The following is a 21,879-nucleotide window of genomic DNA, read 5'->3' as shown; positions in this document are numbered from 1 at the left end:
CCACCAATGGCAGATTGCCGACTGGCAAACATGTCAATAAGGCCATATTAAACGGTGAAGCTAAATTAAAACTTATCCATGAAAATCGGCAGTAATGACAATTTTGCCATTTCTTTGTTCACACGATCACTGAGCATGTTATGTCATGCTGGGAGTGGGGTCACTTGTGTTGAGGATTACAGTAAGTCAAAAAAATTATCATAGATAGTGAGTGTTTGGGTAAGAACGTAATTTTTAATTAGGCTATGAAGTTGTATGGATGTTTAATTTCAAATTTATAGCTATGGCAAAGTCATCTGATAACTAGACAAAACTAAAAAAACCCTGAAGAAACGTCGACATTTTTACAAATGCTAAATGGTGTGGTTTTCTTTATCCTCCTGATCATATAGGTCAAAAAATATTTTCAATCAAATTTGAATTTTTACGGTTATAACGTCTATGTCCACCATTTAAGACACAACAAAGTTGCAATTATGTCCCAATTATGACTTTTTGGAGTAAAATGACAGGGTTAAAAAAAAGGCAGAAAAAACAATTAATGTTGACAGTGTACCAAGTCGATTCTTTTACCAAGCATTTACGGATAATCACTGCGCCGCTCATATGCCTAATTCTATGTGGCTCGCTTGTTCGTTTGCTATGTTAAACTTAATTTTAAGATTTTGATATCAATAACCCTTAATACCAGAGGGTATTACGTCACACATGAATTATCACAAAAAGGCCAAGAATGAATACAACGATCGCATAAATCTTTTTTTTTTTTTTATTATTTTTATTTTTTTTAAAAGAAAACTTAGATATGTAAGACAGTAACACTTAATCATTTAAATCTGATTTTCCCTTAAAAAGGAGGGTGTGATTCATCACAGCAACGTCGTACGAATCCCATTGCACTAACATGGTTGGGCTTTAAGATTCTCGTTGATCTTTGCGATAGGCAAATATTTTAGCCAAACTCCTCTTCTATATCGTATATGATGTGCTGGGATCTGAAATGGTTGTAGATTTTTAGCGTTTCGTTTACACAAATATCACGTCACTCTCTGTGCTTCTGTCTCCCGGCGAGGGCGCCGTCATGTGCTGAAACACCGATCTCTTATAGCCTGCTTCTTCTAACTTATACTCCAAGGGCTGAGATACGTTGCACGTATTCATCACATGATAATTGTTGACTGCGTTGGTTTTTGAATTGTCAGATTTTTCCATATTTTTGTTTGACGGAGAACGCGTGAAAACCCGTTTCAAAGTAGCAAATATAGTGGACTTATTTTTGCCACTGTTTTGGGCCTTCATGCCGATTTTCTCGACGTTAACATCAGACATTTGGCTCATGCCGATGTTAAAATCTAACTGGGGACGAACACCATCAGGCGTCGCCTGTAACTGTCTTGTCACGTCATCACGTACGGGTGAAAGGTCATTATACCCTGGCCGACTTAAAATTCTTTCATTTGAACTGTTCATTGAATATGCAGAATAATTTTCTCTGCATACTTCAGACTGTCCATTTATATTCAAGGGAAGTGGATTAACGTTGAGTATTTTGGTGTGACACGATACACGCTCAAGATGTATCCCTGGCGACACCAAACTAGGATCCAGTGACGAATACAAAGAACTCCGATCGTTTGTTATTCGAGATTCATTCGATACCATAGATGCCAATGGAACATTTGAAATGTCTGCAGCTGAACATGACGTTTGGTTACAATCAGAAGATGGAACCATGGATGTTGTCACATCGGAAGATTTTCCAGGACATTCGACGGAACTTCTGAAAGACATGATTGAATTATTTCTGTTTTGGTGGGCAGAAGTTTTCGAGATTTCACTTCCATTGTTCGTTGGAGATTGGTATGAAAGTGAAACAATGATCTGAGCTAGGAATGACGTCATGGAAGTACACCTGTAGTGTTTGATAGTGCTGATACCACGTAAAATTCGCGGGAAAGTCACACCCTCCTGCGTCACAATTGGTATGATCCGCCGTCTACGAGCGTCTGAAAGGAAGAATGCCATTATTTGTATGAGAAATATTTCAGCTTCATAGCTATTGTCGACTTGATTGGTATTAATACCATAAAGATGAATATCTCTTACTTTTGGTTAAGTGCTTTGAATGAGAAAAAGAGAAATGGATAATTTGTAAACGTCACCGCAAACTTCTCTATAAATCAATGGACGGCCTATATATGTTCATATATTTCTAACTTGAGGATGTACTCCTCTGATGTTTTGACCGGAGGTAAGACATATTTCAATATAATTCCAACACAATACCTTGGACTTTGGTTGTCTTATACACTTTGATATTTAGGGTTGTACTTGCAGACTTAAAAAGATCGATTTTTATGACAATTTGAAGAAATTGCGCTTGCGGACTATTATCTTTGACGACGTAGTTGACGGCGTGGTTCGGTTAATAGTGTCAACAATTTTAACGTTTTCTGGTTGCTAAGGTATTTCTCTTGAGTATAAATCTGGAAGTCTTGGATAGATTTTAACAAAATTTTGCATGAATTATCACCACAAATCACAGAATTTCGTCTTGGTGGATCACTTTCTCGGATTTTACGATACGAAAATAAAAAGTTAGGTTTTTTTTTGTATCTTGGAAAAACTGTCTATTTGGATGGAAATTGCAAAAAATAAAGCACAATGACCGCCTCCTTTTTAATCATGAAAAAAAGTATCATAGACAATTTCTCTATCCAAACATAAAGTATTTAAACAAGGTTATTATTAGAATAAAGTCAAATAAAGGATTTAGGTCATTTTGGAACATTTTCATTTTTTGGTTGCTATATAGTTTAAAGCTTGTTGAAAACGCAATATTTTTTCTTAATATCCAAGTAGCATACCCTTTTATTGTAATGAAAGACATAAAATATTTGAAAAAATGTTGCCGCGAAAATAACTGGAAATTTCTATTATTCAGGAACAAAATAAGGATAATATGTGAAAATAAATTATTTTCTGCTATTTCTGTTATTTTGACCCATACACCAGATTAAGTTGTGCAGCAACATATAGATTTTTGCTTTTAATATACTTTCTAAGTTCAAACCTTTCACAAGATCATCACAAGAAAATTTTAGACGAAAGGACTTATCATGTATCTTTGTTTACACATTTTATAAAGCAGACGAAACATCACAATAACAATGTACTAAATTGACTATTTGTGACCCTGGTGTAGCACTGAAAAAACAGGGTTATGTTACTTACCGGGATCCAGCGTCTTGGCGAACTGAGTAGCGAAGTAACAGGCCGGCGAATTGGTATAATGATTGGATAATAGCACCACCAGGCGACCATCGCATCTACAAAACAAAGCATTCCAATTTTAACGTTTAGAACTGACGTCGAGTCTTTGCCAGAGCTCATCTCAATGACGGGGAATTTACAGGTATCATGAACATATTACTGAACAGAAGGGGAATATTTCGAGTGGAGGCTGATTAATCATCAACACGGATTAGCATAGATAGAAAAGTTACAACGGGAGATTAATTAGAGTATGTTTCTTACAAACATTTAAAAAAGATAAATAAATAAATAAATAAATAATCGTCTTCCTAGAAACGTCCTTAAGGAGGATCACTCTTGTTGACATGCGTCAAGGAGAGTTATCGTTCCTCGTGCACGCTGTTACAGTATAACACAATTATCGTTCACACGTAAAATGGTTTGACTGGCATTTATGTTGATGACATAGAAAGTTTGATAAAGACTGGGTACTTATTGAAAACGTCTGGCTCATACTTTAATTATCAAGAGATTGGCGCCATGTAGATAAATGGAAAGTTTGTGTCTTATTTCACCCAACCAGTAAAGGCAACGAGCATAACTTCAAACATGCCATTTCTAAAATCATTTCGAGTTTAAGAGGCCAATACCTTCATTTCATTTGGTTTGTGGGAGCACACGTTACGTTGATAAATCGTTGAAAACATCTAGTGACCAATGGTAAAAGTCCTGGATTGTGATTGTCTTACTGATATTTTTCTCAATCCCCAATCATGTCACAGCCGTTAATTCATGTTACTTAACGAAATGACATACACTTTTAGCTTAAATATTATGGTTGACAGCATTTTCAGTCAGTTCGACGGAGAACTATAGGTTTCCCTTTGTCCGTCAGTCTGTTCGTCCCAAGTTATCTGTTTCTCGTTTTTGTTTTCGATATTCCATTAACTGAAATTGCGGTATATGGCTGTGTAATAATGTATCACAGATCAGGATTAAATTAGATATTGAAAAATGCTACCAAGTGGTTTGCCAACATATTTCCCTAACTTAAATGATGTTAGTGTGATATCCGCTGGTGATGTATGATACTTGTTATATTAGTAACCAAAACCTAGCTACAAGCTTTGGTTTTACAATTTATTGTGAAGAGAGGTGACACCTGTCAGGCATTCATATTCATTACAATAGCTACACAAGCAGCGACCGTGATATTGAAGTTTCAATCACTGATAACTAACGATTTAAATTTGCGAAGTAATGCTAATATTTTTATTTAAGTAGAATATAACGTTTCATTACACGAGTTTCAGAAGTTTAATTGACGAAAAAATATAAATTAGCATATGATGATATCTTGTCAAGGTAAATTGGATCTTTGTAAACAAGACGTTACCTGTCCTCTATCACTTCCGCTGTTGCCTCGAATTCGTATGCCCCGCCTACTAGATGATCTTGAGGGACAAACAGTTTAGTAGTTTTCGACAACTCCCTGACTATGTCACGTGCAAGGCCTATGTCGCCGTCAGCACAACAGACACATGCGGAATACTTTTGGACTTGCCCTGCGTTCACTTTAGAAAATAAAATGGATATTAATTTATTATTTTACAATATTGACAACTTTTGGCACTGTCGTTCTCCATGTATACTCGTGAGATGGAGGCAAATAGATTCGATTATATTTGGAGATAAAATATGCCTTTAAAATATACATTGTTATTTTGATTACTGGTGAATGACATTACCAAAAACAAACGAACGTAGAATAATTATTTCATTAGGGGCTTAAGCATTCTTTGTAGTGCCATGCTAGAGAGTTCTGAGATCCCTTACCATCGTCGACAGTCAAGAAGTTAGAGCTGCTGTCTGAGTCGACCGACGCGCTGACGTCATCAAGGGATGATGCAGTCGATGTGCCGCTTCCGGTCATACTCTCCACAGAGCCTGGTAAATATTTATACTTTTTTGAAAAAATAACAATTTTTCGTGTACTTCTGCATTATCTTATCTATTTCGTAGTAAGTAAGTTATCATGAGCGGTAATCCACTAAATTGACTCAATACCACCTACATATTCTCTATATATTTGTGTAGTAAATATGTATTCATTGATCTCAGTTTACCTAAAGTTGTAATACACAAGTATACACGTTACGTTCCTTACAATGGATTCAGACTTGGTGACTATAAATACATGGTATTAAGTGAGTTTTGCAAAAATTACCGAGTTATTTCATATTTATTATCAATTCTGATGACAAGCATTGTGTTTCTACATTTAGCAACATGATTTTTGATCATTATAAATACTTACACGAGGAGTCACGAGCACGTGACCGGTTTGCCCACTTGTTACCGTCAGACACTAAAACAAAAATACACACTTTTGCTAATGTCTTTCATTTGATTGATGAGTCACCGACAACTTGTAGAAGTCTTAAACAGACATTAATCGTATCTGTTATAAGGACTGTAGCCATAGCGAGGGTGAACCATTAGTGGAAACATCCGGATGTTTGTGCCCTTATACAGAATAACAAGTCACGACATACAAATAGCATTAGGGAACTTATTATAAGTAATGTTACTTACAGAGTTTGTGCCAGATATCTGTCAGACAATCGAATCTCTCGAGCTGCAGGAGATATCCTACGAGATTACCCAGAGTTCCGTTTTGTCGGTACCGCCACATGTTCAACAGTTCGATGGTTTTACTCGTTTTGGATTCAAAATATCGTATAGTCGGATAATCGAAGCCGGCAAGTTCTGCTAAGCCAGATGCATCGTTAGTGATGCCATCATTGTTTGTGGTACAAGATGGCGGGTCGAGGTAAATGGCAAGAAGTTGTCGTGTTGATGACCCCAGAGCACGTAATGGTATAGCAGAAATACATTCCGGAAGATGGAAGCCCTCTACCATTTCCGGGTTTTAAATAGTCACTGGTTTGTTGAATGCAATAAGCTGGAAACACAATCAAAGATTAAGTGAAAATGAGACGAAAATATAAAGATGATAAAATGATTTGAAAATATTGATAAATTATTGTAGACTGCGTTTCCTTGTTGACACCCGCAGTTCTCTTGTGTGATTGCCAAAGTGTGTGTACATCTTGACCTGAATTGAAAACTAGATTAATTTTTTTCCATTGATCTACTTCAGTTATAAATATACATGTATCCACTTATATTATAAATCCAAACCCTAAGTTGTTTCACAGTCTATTAAGGTAAAAGTAATGTATTCTGGTACCGTATCTAATTTTCACTTTAAACGGAACTATTAGACACATACACCATATATCATTCCATCGCCCCAGGAGTCAATATATCCTACATCACACCAGGTGCCAATTCAGGAAAAGAGGCGACTAACGTCGTACTCCCTTGCACAATTTGTTATTTTCTTTGTGATTTCTGCATTTTATCAAACATCCTAAAACGACCAGTAATAATGACTTAATTTTAAACTCTTCTATATACACCGGTCATGCTGGATGTTACACGTGATGTGGCCAACCTCTCTATTGTGAACTTATTAAATATTGGTTTTGTTAAGGGTCTTTCTGCCGAAACCACAGATTCCGTCACAATAAACTTCAGGTGTCGACAGATACAAGAGCATAAAGACTGTTCCGAAAGATTTATGGTAATCATGGAGACATTAGCGGAGAAAATGAAGATATTTCCTTTAGCGATTACTGTGTGAGGCTGAATTATTTGATATTCTTCATAACGTCTACTGTTCTGACATGAATATGCACGCTGATTATCTGTTTGTGTTGTAATGTACCCAGGTTCTTACTTCAGAAACCTGACATTTATTTGATTTGACTTAGATTTCTGAGGAAGATGTAGACGATAAAAATACAACTTAAAGTTTTAAGTTCTCAAATATTAGTTTGCCCTCATCTTAAATATGTTATGTAAGAAAAAGGGTTTGTTTACAAGGCGATTCGCTCTTGTTGTTTTTCCTATCGACCACTTGAATTAAACCGACATGGTATTGTAGACTGGGAACACATCAGAAGAAGTTATGTTGCACCAAGGGCTCTGACTATTTATCTCTGATGTATCTTTGTGTCGTAAGCGATATAAGGACACAAACAGAAAGCCATACCTCTAATGATTTAATATCTGGTATAAATCATCTTATTTGCTGTCAGTCTGAAGGGCCGTGACTATTTATTCGCGATAAAGCTCTGTATCGCCGTCGATCAATAGAAAGAATGACATATCTCCTACTTTGGACTAATAGTAAACATGTCTTTATATGTTGTTAGAATTTCAGTTCTCGAAACACATTCACCTAGATGCAGTCGTTGTGTATATGAAGACAGAAGTCGTACAATAACGTTATAGACGAGAGGTGACATGTTTGACTTTGAGTTACAGTATATATAGTAATGTACTTCTGGCCAGTAATGAGAATTCATTTGTCAGCTCTGTTGCCTTTCTGGGCTGCCATTTAATTTGTTTATGTGTCGCGGTTGTATAACTGTTACTTATATAACTAATATACATTTGTAAATGCATATTCACTTAGTATGTACAGTTATGTGCGTTGTCTATTTATTTATTCATTTACTTACATATACAAAAAAGTCTCCACGGAAGATAGAGTTACAAAGGATCAATTTGTTATATGAAGGGAGCGGCACTGATCAGCCTTATGGAGCTAACTTTCGCTCTACAAGGATATCTGCCAGGGAAAGACGTGCTCAAAACCAAGGCAAAAGAACAGGTATTGTAGTTTGAATAGCCGGGGAAATCTTCATAATATCTAATTCAAAGGGTTCTACATATCCAAAATGGCGGATAGATAGCCAGAAGCCTTCGGACTAATAAAAAATAAGGAACTTATGTATAGCAATTAATACATGGCAGATTTATTTACCTCTAATGTTTTCGAAGAGTGAATATAATCATATTTAAAAATATTTTCCACTAGAGTTCATGAAGATGCATTTAATGTATTTACATTCAGGTACACAAACGTGAAAATAAATGTACAAAATGTATATGCTTGTACACAAACGTTAAGATATGTGTACATGTAGGTCACAAACACGTGAATATATGTACATGCTCGGGAGAGAAAAACAAAAGGCTCTTCTTTCTTCACCCTCGCCAAAATACAGCTGACTATGTATTTGCTATATATGTACATACAGGTACACAAACATTTAAATATACTTACATACAGGTACACAAACATTTAGATATACGTACATACGGGTACACAAACATTTAGATATACGTACATACGGGTACACAAACATTTAGATATACGTACATACGGGTACACAAACATTTAGATATACGCACATACGGGTACACAAACATTTAGATATACGTACATACGGGTACACAAACATTTAGATATACGTACATACGGGTACACAATCATTTAGATATACGTACATACGGGTACACAAACATTTAGATATACGTACATACGGGTACACAATCATTTAGATATACGTACATACGGGTACACAAACATTTAGATATACGCACATACGGGTACACAAACATTTAGATATACGCACATACGGGTACACAAACATTTAGATATACGTACATACAAGTACACATAACATGGAAATATATTAACATACTATCATAAAGGGTACCGCCTAGTTTGTTTTGTATCATAGTTTTTACCGATACGTAAAAAATTGAGGTGATTTAGAGAGGGGATCTTTTTTTAGAACTTGGTGTCTAACCACATAGAACAGCATGCTTGAAACCTATCGCATGCTATCGAAGGCGATGTGATTAAAGTGTTTTTGCTAATGAACGCAATGTCAACAAAGAGCGGTCAGCTAAGAAACACCAGCCTGTAACCTGGATAGGTTTCGAACCACACACTTTGATCCTGGCCCGAAGTTTCAAAGTTAGATGCTGTACCTACTGAGCTATTGCGTTCTCGGGTACATACACTAACAGGTACATGCAAATAATAGCATGCTGTAAGATGCACATACATTCAAAGGTGCATACATGTTAATGTACATGGAAATATGGATACCAATAGGCACGTGTATTTAATACAATGTGCATACAATTATACAGCATCATGTAAATGTATTGTACACACATACCGAATACAGTTACATACAAGGTTCATGTTGAACCGGTGTCTTTATATGTCTAGATATTTACATGTTTGGTGTGTATATATGTATGAAGTGTACACAGAACATACCCACATATCTAAACAGGTGCATACAAGGATCATACGTGAGTGTATAAACACATGTATTCGTGATACATATCATTTCATACAAGTTTTTTCCTCAGAAATACAATCCGGTCCGACTCGGTAATCAAACCCTTCACCTCGGGTCTTCACCCGAAGTGACATAGGTTCCCTTCAATGGAAAGCAACCCTATCTCTTTAGGTATGTGAGAAAAGAAAAATGTCTGCAGACAATTATCACGTTATTATATAATTCTTTACAAGAAAATTTTATACCTGTCACGTAAAGGACTAAGGAACACTGACATGTCTTTGGTTCTTATTTTAGATTTCAAGCTGCTAATTCGTTTGTGATAATGATAATATTCAAAACGGATTTAATTCATTCTGAAAGTAACACCAACTTCATGGAAAAGTTTTCAACAGATTCAATATGTATCTAGAAATTAATATTCCAGTTAATGGATGGTTTTACAGTCATCAGAATGCTCGAATATTTTAATTATTTGTGCGATATAAAGTTTCACGTGCGTATTGTTTGTTAGTATACATATGGATAGCGTGGTTGTTTATCTTGTTCTCATTTTGGGAATTTGACATTACTTACGTGGATTGACCAAGATTTACTTATCCTTCTGGAACGCTTTGTCCTGTCTTCATTGTACATTTTCAAGACTCTTTCTTTTGTTCACATTTTGCCATAATTTCATTTAATATGGGTTTGAATTAAGATTATGCTACATATAAGGTACACATATAGTGCATATCAAGATTGGTTAATATAAGCTGATACACTGTACAGATAACTGACGACTACATGTAGCCAGATCTTATTAACTACATCAGAATTTACATTCACTTAGCTAAACTATCAGCAAACAAAACATATAATGTCAACAACGTTCAGATGATAAAACCTACCTTTTCTTGATCATCACGCAATTTGTCGAATCTTCTGCCAGGGAAACGTGGACGCCAGCCGTAGGCAAGGAAAACCCTATGACTCACACAGGTAAATATATATATATTATAAGTGTACATACATTTCAGAAAACTTCCGGGAAAGAAATTTGTAACATAAATATCGCACTGTCGCAATCATACCAATCAATGTGTGAATATATTCACCGTTCTCCTGACTGATAATGATGTAGCCTAGATTTCTCCGTAAGGTTCAGCCGATTATAATGAGTGAAAGATGAATAATTATATTAACAATCAAAAATAAATATAGGCAGAGGTAGACGGGTTTCAAAGTTTGTAGTAGCTTATTCGCTTATGGAGAGTTCATTGTGAATGCATTGAAATTAAAACCCTTTTTACATTGATTTATACATTCTGAGAGTTGTTTATGTAATAAATAATTATACCAGAAGCTATTTGATTATAGATAAATTCATTTTAAGAATTCAAAAGGTACCGCACATGCTTACCACGGTTCTCTTTAGGCAGCATTGTACAATTTATCGGTTCAAGTTTTTGGGAAGCCGTGTAATAACATTTAAAGAAAAGAAATGGGCAAAAACTTATCGCACTTGTATCTATTAATGTAACAATAACCGTGAATCTTAACCCAATTTTGTCAGGAGGTAAATCCACCGTATTGAGTACAGAAAAAAAACTTCACCTGTAATGCTTACGGCACCAGCAGTCGAGGTACGTGAACCGATTGAAGTTGTCGCTTGCTCGCGGCCACATTTATAAGACCCTACATGAATATTTTCTCCACGTCATCCTCCTGATACCAGGTAAAGTAGTGCTGTGTTTCCAGCAAACGTTTCATACATAGTTCATATGTTATCAACGTCAACAGTAACATGTTATCCACAGCTTCTTGAGACATGGTTGAATAAACTCTAGCCAATGTCAACAGATATTTACCCTTGAACCAAAAAATATAGCTTCGTACATTCCTTATATAAGGCGTGTCTTATTGGGTTATAGTGTTAATTATACCAACATTTCACAATCATTTGTCGTGTCATTGTTCTATTTCGTTTTAAAGATACATTTATGTTATTCATTTTCCGGCATCACTAATTAACAAAGAATCACAAATGATCAGCTAATTTCATTACAAATAAAGAATTCGCCACAATATTGCGAAGTGATGGATCAAACTGCATCATACAACTGACACAAAACTGTGGCGCCAAGGAGGACCAATGCAAGGGGAAGGCAGTCGAATGAAATGTGAGAAAAACCTCGACTTAATCATGGCAGTGAATAAGTAACATTTTGTGACTTCGAAGAAACAAGGAAAATGATGTGTTTTCATTATTTTCATTGTAACAAACACTGTCAAAAAAGTTTTTTTTTATTCCAATGGTGAGAATTATAATATTCTTGGCGTGAATGATATTGCAAATTTTATATTTTCACTTCATTTTTATTCTTTTCCTTTGTCATGATCTTTTCTTTTGAAATGATAAAATTTCGGTTTCATGATGTAAATGCATTGCAAGGCGTGTCTGTTTTAATTCATGATGTGAAAAAGTACATTACATCTTAGCGTTATTGCTGCAATTAACATATTTGAATAAATAAATGATGTCACCTTCATCACAAATGAGCAACGAACTGTAAAGAACACGGGATAGAAGAAAATGTTTTCTCTTCTGATATATACACAGAATTATCACATTGAATGATAAGTGTATTATATAAGCCAGAAGGACAAATGGTGACATTTCCATGGAACATGTCGCATACCTGTTTCTAAAATGACTAATGTGTCATTTAAGACATGTGAGATAACGATCCTGTTGTGTGGTATTTTTGCTAGTGTTATTTTGCGTTATTTTTTAAATATACGATCATTTTTATGTTTTATGTTGTGATTTTGACATATACAAACGGTCTTTTTGACATCATGTTGCGTTTTTTTTATACAAACGTATTATTTAGCCATATATAGCCCCTTGTAACTTCAGGTATTTGAATCTATACATAAACATTATGATTTATGAATGTATTCTGACATGTGACAATTTGATCAACATAAACAGCACATTTGAATTAATTGAAAGTAATTGATTGCAAATGTATACCGCATAGTCCACATTTTCTACAACAAACTAGCTGCAGTCAGTTCGTTGGATATCATTTGGATTGTATGCAATTCAAAATAAAACACCTCGGTAGACAAGGGGTCCACATTTGCATAAACTGATGCATTGTATATTGAATATATTAGTATTTCATGACGCTGTGTATAATTTCACTCGAATAAAAGTAAGAATAATTCATCATTGAACTGCCTTGTAACGGTATTTTTCTTGTCGTTACTAATGTCATAGCGTAATACAGCATGTTTGCCAGCTAAATTCTGAAATTCAATATGACCGTAAATACCTGTGCATGGGAGTTCAAAACTTGTATTTACATTCCTTACCAATGTTGCTGTCTAAGGCCAATTACAATTTAATTCAATAAAATGATTTTTTTCATTATCGTCAGATTAATCCGTCAAATGGATTATTAACGTTTTTGACGACTATGCTCACAATACCAATCTTATAATGACCACACTCTAGGTAGCATTTTACAACTAACGAGTTTTATAAAATATTTACTTATTAAATCCCTATTGAAAAACCGTTCACTGACCAAACGTAACTTTTAATGAATAAGTCGGAATGTTTCCGTCATACACAAAGTATTCATGTTGAAATAAATTAAAAAAAAAAAACCTGTAAATTTGTATGTTTGGTTAAACGTATAAGATTTATTTATATGCAATTACTTAATGGACATGAAGTAATGTAGACATTCACATATAGCTAACATAATTACATTCAGTTTATACTATAAACACACATCTTATATTTGTAATATAATATGTCGTAATTGTTTTATCCTCCGTAAATTGGTAACGCTGTTCTGCTACACTGTTTCCAGTCCATATTCGGTATTTCATGTTTTTGTCCCTTAATATTACTTGACAATATCAACATCGCCCATTATATCCAGACAACATCCTCTTCCGGCCCCAGTTGCTCAATATTAGTTAAAAAGATAAAAGATACATATTGTGTCATAATTTTACACATTAAGTCGTTTTCCATCGCTCTAAGTATAAAACTTAGGTAAGTCAATCAAAATACCGTTTTCGTTTATAAAATTCACCCCTCCGGCAAAACAAAATCAGCATTCATATACCCTTCTGTGATATAAACCACCCTTAGTTTACTTCCGGTAGCAAGAGCTGTCTGCTATGTAAAACATTTCAACATTATTTGTATTTATTAAAATAATAATTGTTATATCAATATGAACTTAATTCTTACAAGCATATGAAATAATGCTATTTATATATTCGGTAATATATTTTAAGCTACAGGTAAACCATCGTCCCTTCTTTTATTTGTAAATGTGTGGTGAATGCACACATATGTAAAGTCTGTAAGTTATCGACCGTAAGGACACAAATATGCAATTGTGTAAAGAATTCGCTTTAACTTGTCTCGGCACTTACACGTATACACTGTAAATTAAACAACGTATAGCGGGGACATCGTGTAGTATCAAAAGGGGTATATACGCAATCATTGTTACACATGTGAGGTCATCATATATGTGGTACATGTTGATTGAAGGCGGAAGGTTTAATATACCGAAGGCGCAGGAAATGGGACGGGGAATATTCGGGAAGAAGTTTTGGAAGTGTCATTGACAATGGCCTCTATGCTAGAAGATCAATTGACTGTTGGCATACAGGACATTGTCACTGATTGATCTGTTTGATAAGTGGTTTCTGGTTACTGAAAATTTAAAACTCGATATAGGTTTCCTAGTTCAATATTTTGAATGAATGTACATATGTAATCCTTGAAATATATCAGAGAGGCCGTCAATATTACTGTTTGGGCCTACGGAATGGCAACAAGATTTTGCTGTGTGTGATAAGAAGCAGACCACCTCTGTCACCTCTTTGAGTATTTTTTTGCATCCCAAGGACCAGACCTATTTTATGTACCGGCATGGTATGTCGTATTAACTGCCCCATCAATGAGTAAAAGTTTTGTAGCAAACATGTTACGATAATCATTACTAAATCATCATTTGAATATTACCTGACTTCGAATTTCTTTCATTATCCTGTCTTACTCGCAAAATGTCTGATATATGTAATCTTTACCAAAGAATTGTTTACTGTGTTTACCGACATAGAGATAACGAGCCGTGTGAGAAATTACAGCTGACAGTTGGATATGTGTCAACTAAATGTGTTACAAGGTAGTATCTCCTCCAATATACATAGATTTTCATACCTCGTGTTTTGTATTTCGACACATTTCCCCTCAGTCTTACAAGCAACACACTTTATCAATCCATATACTTACTCAGTATGATGTGTTCGTTAAGAAAAAAAAATATTTGTGCCCCCTAGTGAAATCGAAAAAGGGAAAAAAGTTAATTGACACGGAAGTCAGCCATTTAATGATTTTAGTGAATTTTCCGGAAAACCATTTTAAACCTTATGTACTTTAGAGACATAGCGTAATTTGAAATGCTTATGTGATTTCTACATGAAAGTTTGCCATATTATCAGGGGAGTGTCTCCTTAGATCCGGAATGTTGTGTACCTGGCCCAGAGCTGATAAGGCTAATAATAGAGTATCGATATGTACTGTAGTGTCACTTGATACTACACACATATACAAGGAGGAAGTACATGATTATACTTGTATACAGAGACACATAACTATTATTTGTCACTTTAGGTATTATTTAGATTTTCAGTTCCGTTACACTTCTATTGAAATTTATATATGGTGCTACTTCAGTTAAAATGTCACATGACGTCGTCATTTCTTCCATGCTTTGATTTTGTTCCTTTTTGGAATACATAAGGTTGTTACTTCTCCTATCTACATATATTTCCTCTTATTATCATTCATCAACATTTTGCGACATTTCGTTTACGAAATCATCTGAAACAGAGTAACCAATATTTTTCTTTACAATTATTCTCTCAATGATTATCAAAAATCGATAAAAACACAAAAGAATATCCTTAACATATTCAAAGGTAATTAGGTATTGAATCTAAATTCCAATATGGCATATTATACGTTCAGGTAGCCACAAATGCAATTCTGTAGTAAGTTACATTGTATTATGAATCTATCTTACTGTTATCCTTTCGTGATCAAGGTTTACATGGCGGGTGTTTTCGATGAAGCGGAAAAACACCTGGTCTTATTCTCCTTGTACTTTTTCAGAAGTCTCCGTGTAAATATTTCGTTTGTTCATACATTTCCCTAATTTTTGAATTTAAGTTTGGGTTATGATTAAGTTGACATATTGATATATATATATATATATATACTTATATGTATATACATGTATTTGTTCTTCAGAAAATCCTACTTTTCGACCTCCCCTACAAGAAGAAACACAGACTGTAGCAGATGGTGAGCAGAAAACCTTACCTTATACATTATAGCTCAAATGGATGGCAAGCAACACGCCTCATCCCTATAACAGTAATATGGTAAAGTCAATGAGATATTACGTGTACTGTCAATACAAGGACAATATTTACGTAAACCCCGCTACATTCTTATTAAGTATTAATCCTTATTATCCTCATTAGTACTGATTCAAATCTGATTAATTCTACTAATTAGCTGTTCCTTATTTTTTATAAGTTACAAAATTATTCAAAGTCACATATTGTCCTTTTATATCGCAGTGAGTAGTCAACACGAGATCTATTACGATTGTTTCGTCATCTACAATCCTGAAGCAAGGGACCAGCTTGATTTTGTTAAGGAGATGAGTAATATCCTGGAGGGGCCGGAACACAACCTTCGTTTGTTCATCCCCTGGAGAGACGATTTAGTGGGGAACAGCAGCGCATTCAGTATCGGCAGCCATTATAGAAAGAAAGTAAGGTTGTCATTCAAAATTGAATGAACAAGTCATAAATATATAACCTTCATCTTATCGGTTGCGATATCGTCTTCATAACAAAGGCAACACGCTGGATGTACGAAGAAGTGCCGAAACACCAACGTTATCATTTTGTTATGTCGCCTATTTTCACTTGCAGTCGTAGACTTTCGTAACATGGTTGTATCCACAAGTATAAGATCCAAGCTTGCTCCAATACGAAAGTCATCTATGTACTTGTATCATTGAAGTATTGAATAAAAATATTTTCAATATTTAAAATACTTAAACCAAATCCTGATAAATGCACATTGTACAAAATATCGTCATTATTGCCTCGTGCTATTGTAGCCTGAAGAAGTGTTTGGCATATACAATCATATCTATGGTGTACGCTCTAAAAAGGTAATATCCTCATATGATTTGTAACGGGATTGTCTCTTTCGAGAATGTTTTTTTCACATTCGTCCCTTTTTGCAGATGTCGTCGATGTGCTGTGATTTTATCTAAATCATTCTACAACAGTCCAGCAGCAGACTTCCAGCTTAAATTTGCGCATGCTCTGTCTCCAGGTAACAACACATCTATCTCTATAACAAAGTATCAAAATATAAAGACAATGCAAAAGATATCACATTATACACCTTTAATTTATTGTTCATGATCTTTAATTAATTCATCAATTTATTAAGAACTTAATTCATACATAATAAACACAAGTTAATTGTAAGAAATAAAATATAAAAGAGTCTGTCAAACAAAATGTAATATTAATACAGACCAATATATATGGCCATAACTGAACCACAGGTGAAAATCACGAAAGTCACACTACAGAGGAAAGTGGACAAACAATTTCCCCCTTGCAGCTTACTGACAGTTTAGAGTATATAATTAGCATCACATGTTTTGAATTATTATAGATACGTGTCACAAATACATAATCTCATGCTTTATCAAAGGATGTGTCTCTAAGTACACTTCCCTTTTTTCCTCCTAGCCCATCACAGTTATATTAAAAGCTACCATCAAGGTTTTCTACATTGAATAGACACTATAGACGCCATGCTTTTGGATATATATATTAATTCACAACATTGTGTTGGTAATACAAACTGTATATATTCTATGATATAGACAGGGGAAACAAGTTGTCTGATCCATATGTGTTATGACATTATGTGTTAATAAATCAGTTATAGTATATATATACAATTTAATTTTGTTTTACAGGAGCTCGTGAGAAGAGAGTGATTCCAATTGTGATAGAAGATATAAAGCCTCCCGATATATTAAAATTTGTCGCTTCGGCGCCATTTAACAACCAGGGAATAAGACAGTGGCAATGGCCCCGCGTTGTTGCTACCATCAAATCGAAACTTCGACCAGATCGACAAACATGGCTCCCGGAAGTCGATGCCTGGAATATCGCGTTAGATACTTCTGATATGACAAAGCGAGAACTTTGGACACTCACCATTACTACACAAGTTTATCCAGATGAGAAAAGACATATTCCAGACGTTGACGCACAAAAGAAAAAACTGAAAAATAAAAAGAAAGAATTGAAGGCAAAGCCTTGATTTAGAAAACCCGTTCCCCGATTTGAAGACAATGTTTTAAGAAACATCAGACAGGTTGAAAAAGGAAGGAAGATTGCAAATTTAATCCTTGCTGCCACATAATTCAATATCTATATTACCCTGAAGATAACGTAATGCAAAAACACAATCATTCAACAGACGTCAAAGTCACTCCTGTGACAGCGTGTGACTGGACAGGATTAGAAATAATGGTACAATTACAGCGTGTAATTGAACAGGTTTAGAAATAATGGTACAAATACAGCTTGTGACTGGACAGGATTAGAAATAATGGTACAATTACAGCGTGTGACTGGACAGGTTTAGAAATAATGGTAGACTTACAGCGTGTGACTGGGCAGGATTAGAAATAATGGTAGACTTACAGCGTGTGACTGGGCAGGATTAGAAATAATGCTGTCATCACAAGATGTAATTTTACAGATTTGAATTAATTTTAGCAGAAAGACTGTTCTTCTGGTATGGTGCCGAACAGCATTGAGCTACATACATGAAATAGTTTAGGATTTTACATATTGATTATTATTGCATATATTATTGAAGTTCGTCAATGATTTAATGACCGATTGTTTTCGAAAGGGAAAAAGAAAACAAAAAAGAAAAAAATATACGAAATCCATCATAGGTTTGTTGCCAAAAGTATCATTACATGATCTTTGTTACATATTCTGTATATAATATTATTTATGATTAACATTTGCCTTGTTATAAATGTAAAACCATATATATACTAAATGTTTGTTATCAAGTATATGAAATATTTGTGATAACGAAACTTTTTCGTTTCCATACGTGCTTTATGTTTTATTAAGATTGTTGAGAAATCCGCACAATGATTGACATTAATTTTACTGTCTCGTTTTGGTATTGTTCAGATTATTAAAATGTCAAATCATCAGTATGACTTGTTGTAAATAACGTGAAAAAGTTTCTGATGATCTACCCATGTGAGTAGGTCACCACTTAAATCAAAATGTCGAACACAAGTAGTTCTATATAGTGTAATCTTTGGAAAACAAACGTTTATTGTATCAATCAGATAAAACAGAGAACTTGGAATCGAAGGCACTAGAGACGTTAGCTGTTTAATTTGATATTTACTTACACCCTAGCTGAACGATAAACATGGCACATTAAAACTCTTTATTAGTCAATTTAACAATAAATTGCTTTACGAAGCTATACAAATATAAACAATTTTATTGCAAAAATTAAAAAAAGAAGAACCAAACAAAAAAAAAACAAAAACAAAAACAAAAACAAAAATCACCCACAATTCTTTATTACAAACAGAATTTAAAGGTTTGTCGACTTCATAAGCCAGAGACTGATCTGCCATCCATACATGAAATCCGCTACTCGTGAATAGCACCATCCAATACATATTTAAGGTTAGATTCAGTAGAACCAAACAATGAAGTAAACTGCATCATACAGCTATTTCGGCCAAAAGTTATCGAAAGAAAAGACAAAATCTAGAAGAGCTGTAGTCCCTTAATTCAATCAAATGTAGTAATTTTCATCTATCTGATAATTTTAGAACAATGTCAGGTTCATGTGTATATTCTGCACTATTCGAACGAATTAAAACGACAGTATCTACCACCCGCAATGTCACGTGGTTGTATTTCAGAATCGCCTGATAGATTTCCAAGAATGCTGAATAGATTCCAAAAAGTTTATACCAGTGTATAAACTTACGCTGGACACAGAAAAAAAAAAAGTTTTAGAATTGGCGGTGGTATCAGAAATAATGACAAATAGTACTATATTAATTTAGAACTTGAAATTGTGACCCAATGTAATTATTTTGTTATGCTTTTCATCTTTAATGGAAAATTTCATATCACCCAAAATCGCGCTGGATAAAGGAAAAGGGCATTATTATCTCCAAAGTAAGATTTTAAAAAAATCACAAATTTAATATTCAGACATGGATATTTGTTTTTGACACATTTGTAAATAATATTTTAAGTTTCGGCACGGGAAATAGGGATTTGAACGAAGCTGTAGATGTAGAAAAAGTGCATATATATAATGTTTTGCAAACGACTTCTTTGTATAAACAAAAGAAGTTTCGTATATTGTATATTGTGAGTTAGGACAACAACCATTTTAACCTTTATAGAGCTAATATTATTTAAATTTTGGTTAAAGGTGAAGGCTACAAATAATTGTAGTCTATGTTTTGATGAAACGGTAGCATCTGATAACAGCTGGCTATTGAATATTCAAGCCGAGCTAAATATAAAATTGTAAAATGTAAATATCCTCGAAAAAACACTGGACATGTTGCTCAGTTTCAAGACGGGCAAAGAAATGGCAAGACATTTGGATTTATACTGCTTTATCTTCCCGTGTAGTCCCCTTCCAACTTCACACACTTGCTTCATCAGTTTTCCAGACATTTGCAACCAATCGGCAGGTCTCAACGTCTTGGTCCATTACCAGCTTTTCATGACAACACTCAGCTCATCATCTTCCTCAGTTCTCCGGCCCGGATGGTGTTCCTTATCCCATCATTGAAAAGTTGCAGAAGAAGAGGAAACATTCCAATAAATGGCTTTCACTCGCTCTTCAAGCTTCACCGCTCTAGATTCAGCCAGTGATATGTACATATTTTCAGTAACTAAGACAATTGCGTGCGTATATCAAACCTGGTACATTGTATCTATACTACAGAAATTATGTGTGATTGTTTGGTCTGTTCTCGGCTTTGAAATTACTGACATCAACACTGTGTTTGGTTAAGTGGGAAATTTAAACGCAAATTCTGTTTCAGATTACGTAAACTATATATAAATATTAATATATGTATTAAATGTTACAAGATGATAGTCATTATGAATACAAAAAAGGGCGTTAGATAAATAGGATGTGCTTCATATAATGCAATAATTCTCTCACAATTGTTTCGGGGTATCTAACTATGATATCAAAAACGGAAACTAGTTGATAAATATCAACTCTACCAAAAGGAAATTGACAATGAATAGCAAGTTTCATGTGCCAGTCGGTACACTATTTTATGTTGTGCGTATTAATCTGGATAAAGATAGTGAATGTAAGGAAATTTCCATCAACAATGTAACATGTGTGATTTGTTTAAGCAAGAAATCTGTCCTATTTGCAAAGATGCAAATCTCTGCACATCTATTCATATATCATAGTTATGAAAATTCAAATATAGAAACAAAGAATTATTACGGTGATTCTCAAGTAGTCTTCTCTAAACAACTATATTTGGGCACGGACTAGTGTCAACAGATGACCTTTTTGACAAGATATTTCTATCACATTTTGCTGCACAGGTACTGACAACAGAACGCATAAGTGCTCCGTAAGATATCTACATACGGACATGAACAATTACCTTGAGTCCCGATACGATTAGATGATAAGATAATACAGGTTTTGAGGACGCACGTGTCGTATTCCCATTGTCCACTCCCAGGGGTCTACATTTTACATGGTCTTTGCTGTAGCATGAATGATATTGCAAATTTTATATTTTCACTTCATTTTTATTCTTTTCCTTTGTCATGATCTTTTCTTTTGAAATGATAAAATTTCGGTTTCATGATGTAAATGCATTGCAAGGTGTGTCTATCTTAATTCATGATGTGAAAAAGTACATTACATCTTAGCGTTATTGCTGCAATTAACATATTTGAATAAATAAATGATATCACCTTCATCACAAATGAACAACGAACTGTAAAGAACACGGGATAGAAGAAAATGTTTTCTCTTCTGATACATACACAGAATTATCACATTGAATGATAAGTGTATCATATAAGCCAGAAGGACAAATGGTGACATTTCCATGGAACATGTCGCATATCTGTCTCTAAAATGACTAATGTGTCATTTAAGACATGTGAGATAACGATCCTGTTGTGTGGTATTTTT

The 21,879-nt window shown here is 34.5% G+C and overlaps 1 protein-coding gene and 1 pseudogene across 1 annotated transcript; one reads left to right on the top strand and one right to left on the bottom strand.

The window, feature by feature from the left end:
- Nucleotides 1-1,026: 1,026 nt before the first annotated feature.
- On the bottom strand, nucleotides 1,027-6,178 carry LOC132548211 (uncharacterized). Its single transcript, XM_060212031.1, has 6 exons — nucleotides 5,851-6,178; nucleotides 5,573-5,623; nucleotides 5,092-5,202; nucleotides 4,652-4,829; nucleotides 3,235-3,329; nucleotides 1,027-2,006 (listed from the first exon to the last, which is right to left on the bottom strand). Exons 1-6 carry the CDS (start codon nucleotides 6,176-6,178, stop codon nucleotides 1,027-1,029), a joined length of 1,743 nt encoding a protein of 580 aa, XP_060068014.1.
- Nucleotides 6,179-15,553: 9,375 nt separating this feature from the next.
- Nucleotides 15,554-17,943, top strand: LOC132548210 (myeloid differentiation primary response protein MyD88-like; annotated as a pseudogene).
- Nucleotides 17,944-21,879: the final 3,936 nt, after the last annotated feature.

Source organism: Ylistrum balloti, unplaced genomic scaffold (assembly GCF_031769215.1).
Source record: "Ylistrum balloti isolate Yb309-2 unplaced genomic scaffold, AGI_CSIRO_Ybal_v1 Utg370006, whole genome shotgun sequence".
Lineage (NCBI taxonomy): Eukaryota > Metazoa > Mollusca > Bivalvia > Pectinida > Pectinidae > Ylistrum > Ylistrum balloti.
The sequence above is the reverse complement of the archived record's forward strand: the minus strand, read 5'-3'. Positions and strand labels throughout refer to the sequence as shown.